Source organism: Gavialis gangeticus, unplaced genomic scaffold, assembly GCF_001723915.1.
Source record: "Gavialis gangeticus isolate Ggan-Ray unplaced genomic scaffold, GavGan_comp1, whole genome shotgun sequence".
In the NCBI taxonomy this organism is placed as follows: domain Eukaryota; kingdom Metazoa; phylum Chordata; order Crocodylia; family Gavialidae; genus Gavialis; species Gavialis gangeticus.
In genome coordinates, this window is record NW_017729029.1 from 74,967,518 (window position 1) to 74,977,932 (window position 10,415).

General features: G+C 38.4%; 1 protein-coding gene across 1 annotated transcript in view; it reads right to left on the bottom strand.

The window, feature by feature from the left end:
* Positions 1 to 2,435: 2,435 nt before the first annotated feature.
* The window catches only part of MFAP3L (microfibrillar associated protein 3 like), a 99,966-nt gene continuing 91,986 nt past the window's right edge, over positions 2,436 to 10,415 (bottom strand). The window contains exon 4 of the mRNA XM_019521778.1: positions 2,436 to 7,262. Within this exon, the coding sequence (XP_019377323.1) occupies positions 6,400 to 7,262 (863 nt within the window). The 3' untranslated portion in view covers positions 2,436 to 6,399. The remainder of the gene's footprint in view (positions 7,263 to 10,415) is intronic.

Consider the following 10,415-nt stretch of genomic DNA (forward strand, 5'->3'; position numbering starts at 1 on the left):
AGGAGCTAAAAAGCAAATCTGCTAAATTTATAGAGGGATGGTTAAGGTGTTTGAGTGTTGCTTTCCTTTGGTAGAATTGGACATAAAAGAGTATTTTTCTGCTTATACAGTTTTCCTTTATTAGGTTTGATATCATTACCCTGTTGATATAATATTTTTTGTTTTGGAAAATATTTTTTATATTGTTTTAAAGACTATAATTGGAATTAATCAATTTACTGCCTCATGCACGATGCACTGGATTTGTGGCTCCAGCTTTTGGCATAACAATATAGCTCAATATGAGTCCTGGAACCAGAGTTAAATATAATCCACAAGCACTAGAACCTTTTATAGCATGAAAGACAGTCCATTTATAAGACTGTGAAAGGCAAACTTAGGACAGCAATATTTTCCATGGAGCTGTCCTGACTTATATAATGCTCAGTACACCTGCTAAAGCTCATTCACTATTTTGCCAGCAAAGCTATGTAGCATAGGCCAGGCTGTAGTGGGATAATAATACCAAATGTGATTCTAGTAGACAAAAACACTATGAATCGGCATTATGGTATTCTTTCTTTTGGGCTTGTTGTATGTTTGCGACATTCTTACTTAATTTTATCTACACCCACATAAAATGTAGATTTCTACTGTCCAGCACTACAAACTCAACTGAAACTTACATATTATCAAAAAAATATTTTTCTTCTGACTGGCCATCCTGTAAATAGTATGGGCAGGCTCAAGAACACTTTCATTTGCATTCCTATCACTGCTTTCTCTCTGATTGTTGGTGGCCTGCCATTTTGGCAGCAGCAGTGGCTTGGAGGGTTAAGTCTGCTAATGCCTTGAATACCCTTTGAGACTAATAGGAGAAAGTTGCAGAGTGATGAACCTATGCTTCCTGTGGACTCCTTATCCCCTCATTATTTACAGTCACACAGACCTAAATAAGCAGAATAGGAATGAAAAAAGAGGATTATGCTGACTGTCTTCAGCTTCTGTTTCTTTCTGGTCCTCTGCAGCTGGCCACAGTCCACTGGATCAGAGTTTAGAAACAACTGCAACTCTCTTGGAAAACTGAGGGAGTGTGCTACATGGAACAGAGTGGACATCAGAAGAAAATTTAATCTTAGGTAGAGATAATGTCAGATAGGTTGCATCTACACAAGACACTATGTCACTGTAGTGATGAGCTACGGCAACATAGCATTAGCAGGCACAACCTGTGATGCTGATGCTACTGCACAGTAGCAATCAGTTACTGCGCAGTTGCTTGTTGCCACTGTGTAGTAGGGTTGTGCGCTGCCAGGCAGTTAAATAAGCAGTAACGGCAGTTACTTCACAGTCATTTAGTACTGGCTAAAGCAAGTATTAAATGGCTGCACAGTAACAACTATACAGTTAGGGGCACATGTAGATGTGCCCAGAAAGAACAAACTTGAATTGCTAGAGTGTTGAGCTAGACTCAGTTTGGGTCCAAGTTCTGAATATCAACAACTACAACCCTTTCCCCACAGCTCCAGAAAGTAAAATTTCCCATTTTACTTTTTTTTTTGAAATGCCATCTTCTATGTTTCAACCATTTCTACTTACTTCCTTTTCCATAAGCATACCTCATAGTGAATAAACTCAGTGATAGGAGTAAGGCTATTATCAGGGTTCAAATTACACTTTGACTCTGGCGGGGTGGGGGGGGCGGTCTGCAAAAAAAATTGGGCGGCCCATCGCAATGCCCTAATAGAATTGGAGATCCCCCTCCCCACCAGGTTATGATTTTCAAAACTTACAGGGGGGCTGTTGTCTCTTATGGGTGGTGGGGGGGCTCAGCCCTGCCCCCCTTCACCCCCAGCCTCTCCCTGATTTGAACCCTGGCTATTATGTATGTAGGTGTGGATATTGGGAACATTGAATTGACTTATTTACTATCATTCAGTGGTGTGCTACAATGTGACTTAGATGTTCAGGTGTTAAATTCTCTCTCATCTGCTTCAATTACAATGCAGTACTATGTGGACACGTCAACAAATATAGGGTCCACCATCAAGAGCAATATACCTGGTGAAAGGTCAGCCTGGCAGAACCTGGGCCACCCATCCAAGTACAAATTTCAAGCAAAGATAAGTGTTCAGAATGTTAATTTTAGTAATGCACCCTTCTGTTTCATGTGGGGAATGAAGGACTATTGCATAGAGAATGGACCTTCTCTTTCCTCCCGGTGAATCTTCCAGCCAGTTATATGCAAGTTAAAATTCTTTGCAAGCTTTTGTACTGGATAAACAGCAGCTGTAAAAGACGCTGTCCCAGATTATAGAACTATAGGCATTGTGTGCATCTTGAATGTTAGCAGACATTTAGTGGAAGACAAGGGCCATTTTGGCTTTGAAACAGAACCACATCATACTTTTTTCTCAGCAATTACTATCTTTCTGAGTGACCCAAAACTCAGCATACTCTGTGCAAATTCTTTATTGAAACAATGATCAATTTACAAGCTGGATCACAGTTTTTGCCACTTTAGCATAAATTTATCTTTGTGGTTTACAGCTGTGAATTATAAAATCTTGGAATTATAGTTGTTAAAAATCAAAATACAGCAAAATTCTGCTTCTTAACAGAACACATTCATAGTTGTCTTTTTACATTTATTGTAACATAAAACAGAAAAAATCAGAGTTGCTGAAATATAACTTAACATTTACATTAGTGCAAGCATTTTCTTTGCATCTAAGAAGCTTTAAGCAGTCCCACAAAGTATGACAGGTATCTAGGAGGCTAACACTTTAAATAGTGCATTGCCAAGATTCTCTGGGTAGCAATTTTCAACCTTCTAAATTCAACACTATTAATACTTTAAAAAAAAAAAAATTACTCAGAATCAAGTTGTAAGTTACTTTAGCAAAGGTCAGGTGACCCTGGCTGTATATTACAGTACTTATGTGGTCAGTTCTTGACATATAGGGGTTACTTTAAAGTTACAAGTCAGTACATTGATAAATATAGACTAAGAAAATGGATGTGTGATGGGCAACCTTTAAAAAGTCAGTATCTGTCCACAATTAATCATTCTTTATAGCTTGTGGTTCTATAGTATCTTTAAGTATAAACTTCTATCTCTGATATCAGTAACTGTAGCTATTTGCTGATTTTAAATAGGAATCACTGCAGAGCAGGTTTCTTCAAGACTGCTTATGTCAAAGGCAGGAAAAACAAGCAGCAGTGTGAAAAAGGTGGGGATTCCTTAATGTAATAAATCAAAAACAAAAGTAGCGGTGCTTAATGAGAAGCTGAGAAAAATGTTAAAATTTTCTGTTCAGTATTTTTTTAATGTTAATGCAAAAGAGAAAAAATAAACGTAAGAAAATAAACCTGAGTCTGTGATTTCATACCTGGTAGAAATGAAGTGCCATTTCACTTTAGACAAATTTAAATATTTACAATGGTGCAATTATGTAAGAAGATCACCAATAAGATGTTTCTAAAATTGCATTATGTGTTTAGAACTCCAAACACGTACATCTAGGCAGGGACTTTGTCTATTTTGACTGCTGTATGGCACCAAACAAACTACTGGTGCTTAGCTAACAATAAGTAAAACAGCAACATACAAAGCTATGCCTAGGCCAAATAATAGGTAACTTATCACTCCTGTGCCTCTGAAGTCCTTTAGGTATATGATGAAACCCATCCAGGACTCAAATTAAAAGACAATAATACAAATACTAGAAATATAATTATGGCTCCAACAAAATAGTTACTCAGTGCCAATTTTTTCTTGCACCATTAAATATGTACTGCAGAAGAAGTGCCTACTGTGAAATGATGCAAAAATCAAACAGTTTAGTTTATTTGTATTACAAGCACAAAGCCTACACAGAAGGAGATGGAAAGTTTTTAGACCTTGTTTACCACATCAGTCTTGAATGCGTGCTTGAAAACATTAATAAATGTTATGCTTATAGGTATAATACAATAGATACAAAAAGATACTGAAGATTGAGCAATGTATATGAAAATAGAGATCAAATGTATAAAATAGAATTTTTTCTTTTATAAACCTACATTTCCCTCATATAAAGTTCTGTCTCACTCTGGTTAGTTCTATGCTAAATTTTATCATGCTATTAGTTTCCGCAATTTTTTTTCCAGGTATACAAAGGAAAGAAGGTATTTAAACTGCAGTTACTGGAGTAGCATCCAGTGGGTGAAATCCTAGCTCCATGGAGGTCAAAGGCAAAATGTATTTGACTTTCATAGGGTTTGAAATTCACACATTATATTGTATGAATACCTGGTCCAGATGATATAGGTAAGAATAAGTTCACTATGCGCTTTAAAGTCTGGTGTAAGCAGACTTATTTTATTGTGGTCCAGCCCTTTGGAAAATAAAGTGTAAACTTGCTTGAAGTTACAGAATTTGTTTTGAAATTCTCTTGAAATCTATGGAATTATTTATTAACAATATAAACCAGAATGCAGGCACTTTGATTGTAATTGGAACTGCATTCTGCTAGGCCTTCTATAAACACATGGGATGCCATAATCCCGGGCTGTCCAACTGGTGACCCACAGGCCGCATACAATCTACAGGCCTCTGCAGTTACCTCTCCCACTGCCGTGCTGCAGAGTTTGAAAGGGGCAGGAATCCAGGGGAGCCCATTGAAGTTGGACAGCCCTGCCATGACCCCTACAATCTTGGGAAGTTTACAATCTTGAAAGGTTAAGTCTTCCCAAATATATAATAGCACTCTGTTGTGAAAGAAAGCACATTTACAGCACTGTTCTTCCTTAGGAAAATTAAGCTGAAGAATAGGCAAGTCTATTTAAAATGCAAAACTATTTGTTATTAATTGTTACATAATTAGGAAAAAATCAAGATGCCTCTGTTGTGTAAGTAATTAAGGCAAATTAAGAGAAGTCAGTGCAAATTTCTACCCTTCCTTTACAATGTGTCTCCTCTTTCTTTGCCAAAAGAAGTCTAAAAACAGAACAAAAAGGAAAAAGATGAGAACATTAAAGAAAGATGTACTTTGTACTGAACAAATTACTAAGTATATTTCAATCTTGTGGGTCAGGATAACCCCTTTCTAGCTCACACACGTCTTTCTTTCTGTACAGTATGTTCTAGATTTGTTTCAATTCACTGCAACTCATTTATTTTAAATTCAATTTTTAAAAGGACTGTACTCTGGCAAAGTTCTATTTTGCAAATGCAAATGTTTCCATTTAGATGTCTAATTACCTGAGTGGTAAGGGCAATTAAATAGTGAGACATCTGTATGCATCCTCAAACACTGGAATTCATTAAAAGAATCTGGCCTTATAGTTATTTACTTTTCCCCCATAGACAACATGGGTGATTCAATGCAGAGATTAGGATTTTTTTTGCATATTTTACAATTGGTGGTGGGTGCAAGACTTAGCCATCTTGATGCATCTCTGTGGGTTTTAACAGGAACATATGCAGACAAAGTACAGACAGTGCTCAACTCTCTGTTCATTATTATTAATTTCTAATGGCTGCAACTGCAGTGACCTTATTTGCCCTCAGTTTCTTATACAGTGAATGTATTTGAGCTCCAAACCAAAGACAGGCTTTATTACCAAGTAAGCAGAATAGGATAACAAGATTTGTATATCCAAAAATCTCTTTCAGTATAAGCTTCTGAGAATGTGAACATATGGCTAAGTAAATGGGGGGAAAAAAAGCCAAAACTTCACACAACATTTTACTGTAGCTTTCTGGCAGAAATTAAGTGCTTCCCCTTCTGTATAAACAAATTTAATGTTTACTCTCTGTGTGAGTGAGTACTTGTTGGCATCTTCATTCCAAGGAGGAAGGAAAACTATTTCCCCGGGGTCTAAATGTAAACGGCTTGGTCTCAAATTAAGTGGACATATTTAATTTTCTTTAATAGCTTCCTCATTCACAACACAGCTCAGCAAAGATGTTTGGTAAAATGGGATCTGCTAGCATATTATTTGGCTAAGGAGTGCTGGCTCTTGGACAAGATCTCAAATTATGGGACCAGTTTCACAGAAATGCAACAGATGAAAAGGAGAAGGGAAGAGAAAAATGAAAATCAGCTTTCTGTTTAGTAAGTTCAAGTGTTCTACATTAAAACACTACAAATGACTTCCAGGGGTCACTATAGGTGACCCAACCTAGAAATAGCTGAGGTAAACACTTCTGAAAAAAAATCCTAAATCAAAGAGAGCAATTAATATTAATATAATAGCAATTACTCTGTCATAAATCATGGTAAACTTAACTCAAACTGAGAAGAAAGTGCCAAATAATCCACATACATGCTTTTACAATGATAGTCTCCAGATAAGGCTTAGCGGCAGGTACAATATCTATTTTTAAAGACGCACCTGATTTTTCTTGCTATGCATAGATTTGCAGGGTAACTATCATACATGGCTTTCATAAATAATACAGGTATTTTTGTCAGTTGCCAATACTGTCTCATTAGAGTCGAGTTCAGTAGCAGGGTCAGGAAGGGGGTCTGTAGGAGTTGCTGGTATTTGAGGAATCTCTTCTTCCTTAGTTTCTATCTGCACACTGTCTTGTGACTGGCCATCTATACAGTCCTTTTTGGACAAAGGGTGAACTGACACTTTTATCGCTATCTGCTGTGGTGGTTCATGCAGCGATGATGCATCCGAGTCAGCTGTGGGAGAGTCACTACGCTTCAGAGCATTAGGAAGCATATATACCTCATCTCCTACAGTGGTCTCCTGGCCTTCTGCTGTTTGCCGTACAAAGTTCTGTCCCTGCTCCTCCAAGCCCACCACCTCCATGATCTCTTCCATTATTGTCCTGCAGTTCATGATGAGAGGAGGCAGAGGAACACTCCGGGCAAGCTCCTCAATGTAGCGAGCAAATTCCATAGTCTTGAACTGAGTTACTTTGGCAAGTTCAAGAGTTTTGGCTGAAGTTATGATTGGGATACGCTTAGCAATCTCGAAGGCTTTTTGGAGTTTTTCTGCTCCTTCCGTTCTGAAGAACTCATTGATAGCTTTCTCTGTTTTCTTCAAGTGGCTGCTCATCATACACAGCCTGGTAATATTCAAGATCATAACGATCGTAAAAGCTACAAGGCAGACAATCATATAATAGATCCCCATATCTCCAGAGGTAAAGATGACCCTCAGAGTCACAGTGTTGTTCACACTGCCATAGATATTAGAAGCAACACATGTGTATTTACCTCTGTCTTCAAAAGATACCCTGGTTATGTTCAGTAGCCCACTGTCAAGAAACCACCATTTTCCTGAGGAAAGGATATAGAAGAATTTGATCAAAAACAATACTTGTTTATGTTGCTACCATAACATTTTAATCATCAACTTTATCATTTATCTCCATGTTTTAGAAAAAAAGCTTAGCTCTCTTTGGGATTCCACCACAGTACAATTTGGGGTACTGTCAAGGTCAACAGTGACATAATCTCTGAAGTCAGATCTTGTTCTAAAAATGTCTCATCACCCACAATAAATTATAGTTTGTATCTATCATAGCAAGGTAACCCACAATAAATTATAGTTTATATCTCATGTAGCAAGGTAAATTATAAGCCTAATTTTGCAGAGAGCATCTTGACTATATTGTTTACCTCCTAAACTGCTGAATTTAAGGAACAGTAGGAGCGAGAGAAAAAAAAGTTCTTTTAGGACTCACTAACAATGCTGTATTTCCTACAATAAGTTGTCTAGTATTTTGTAATAGTATCTTATATGGTTTTGTTTACAACACACCAAAAAGTCTGCCATGCATCTTACAGTGTAAATATACATTGTTCGTGCCCCAAGCTTAATACATTTTAAAACATGATTTAAAAAAGGAAGTAATGAGATAGGGGTCTCGTAGGTGAGAAAAGAAGAGGCCACAACAACAGGATCATGCTTTTGCTCATTAAAGACTTATGCACATCATGGGAGACCTATTGTCTTTACGTATGAGGAAACTGTTCTGGAAGAACTTTCACGGAGATACACAATACTATTAATACCTTAGATGATTATATTTTACTGAAAGTTAAAGTACACATTTTTTGTTAGATGGCCCTAGTGTAGCTTGTTAAGTGCACAGACATTCCCTCTGTACTCAAAAAATGCAGGCACATGCCTGCAGTGGCTCAGGCTAGAAGCCAGGGGGTGCTAAAGCAACCCACCCTTCCCTTCCACAGTGCTGAGCTGAGGGGGGTGTGGCCAGGCCCTGGTCCCCCTCCTCACTGGTCAGTGAGGGAGCCAGCAGGGATTTACATAGCATTTACTTACGCAGCAGGGAGTTACACAGGGAGCAGTTATCAACCCGTCAGCAAAACAAAAATCTCTCTCATTAGTTCAAGCTCTTCTTAAACAACTTTTTCTAAGAAGGGACATTACCAGCTACCTATTGATTAGCTCCAAAAAGTCCTAAGCCAACACAGTCCTGTCTGCCTTTGTTCTGTCTCCCACAGCATGGACCACGGCCAGCATGTGGTGTGCTAGTTAATGCTGAGAGGTGTCTGTGTAAGGCAGAGGGAACAGGGGAATCCCTGATTCAGCAGGAAGTGGGGAGGGGGAGGGCAGGAGTAGGAGAAAGCCAGGCAGACACCGCTGTACCTACAGTCTCTGCCAGAGCTGCAGCCAGGGAACAGAGGGGAGGGGCCAGTCCAGTTCTCTAGAGCAGAGTGCCCTGCCCAACCCAGATAGATGCTGGAATGCTGGGAGACTCTAATTTCACTTAAACTAGGAAGGGGTCTGGGACAGACATTGCATAAACTGGTTTGACCCAAATCAGTTAAATCTGATACTACATTCAACCACATTTATCTCATACTGGTTTTAGCTATTTTCAAACCAGTTTATATGCACTAAACATCTGTTCTGTTAGAGGTTTAAACCAGTTTCTGAGCTAATTTTGTAGGACAAATGCTTTCTTCTTGGACAAATGTGATGATTATAGCCAGACAGTAGCCAGACAAGTTGAGTCTGACTCCCTGAATTTCAAATGAAGACCCTCCACATAAAACAACACATAAGCAGGGAAGGAAATCAGGGTCTGTGATTAAAGGATAAAGCAACACAAACTGTATGCAGTGGCTATGAAGTGGTAGCTCCTGTACTACAACCTCACCTTCTGCTGCAGATTGATACATATATGCATTTAATTCTCTCCTCTATTTCATCCTCTTACATTTTTGTTTTGTAAAGATTATTTTATTTCTAAGAATTTTTTTGGGCAGTTTGAAATTCATTAGACAAACTGCCTTCAGTTTATGAAACTGAGAATAAATTGGGAGCTTTCAATTTTTGGATTAAAATAATTTTCAAAAACCTTACTAACGAACTTGTTTTATACCCAGTGAAAATCAACTCCTGATTACTTTTGCCATTATATAGGCAAAGTTTAGATTTAGATTCGAGTTCCATAACTAAGTTTCATTTTAAGTGACTATCTTTAACCAACTATTTCAAGGCTAGGAAGATATTTATGCCCTGTGACCCTTAACTTTTGAGGGATTTTAATTCTTTAGTTGTTTTTCCACAACAGTATAAAGTTCTGTAATTTTCTAATGGAGTTATACCATCAAAAAGCTCTTGATTCTATTTTCATTGTATGAAAGCGTAAATCTTTGAAAGATTTTTAGTGTTTGTAGGTATAATTTTGTCCATACTATTATGGAAGATACAAATTCTATAATGATGGCCCTACAGCTGCAATTTTCTACTCGCAGTATAAAATATAGTACAGCAGAATACACAAGGAATGTATATACTAAAGTACAGTTATGATCACAACTAATATAAGTCAATACTAGATTAGAAAGACAAAGTTATCACTTCTAAGAAACGAGGAAATGTACAGTTAATGCTTCTTTTAGGTAACTTCAGTATTTTGGTAAACCAGCTATTACAGTATGCCATCTCAGAGTAAATTATAAGTTCAACATGACTAAGGAAAGGGCTGTAGGTTTTCTGTGTGACTATGTATAATTATTTAGGCTGGCATGTACAGCTGTATGAGTATATCTCAAACCCACCATGGCTGTATGCAGATGTATGTTTCTACTGGAAAAAATTTAGCCCAGTAGAAAAATTGCCCAGGAGCTTGCCTGTGGCTGGAGAGTTTCACAGGCAAGCTCTCCAGCTAGGGGGGACTAGAGGGCTGCCCCTTGGGCCACCCTTGTCTTTATGGGAGCACATTAGCTGACAGCCTGCCCTCTCCCCTGCCCAGGAAGGGGGAAAGATGTCAAGTGGCAGTCGGCACCTGCTGAAAAGGTAGGGCCCCAGCCCCAGGAGAATATCCCCATGTTCCACCACTCAGCTGATTGGCAGGAATGGGGCATTCTCCTATGGTGGGAACCCTCCAGGCTGCCCTAGGGGTGCAGGGAGAAGGTGGGGAGAAATCAGCCGCTGGAGCAAGGCTCCCTGCCTCACTC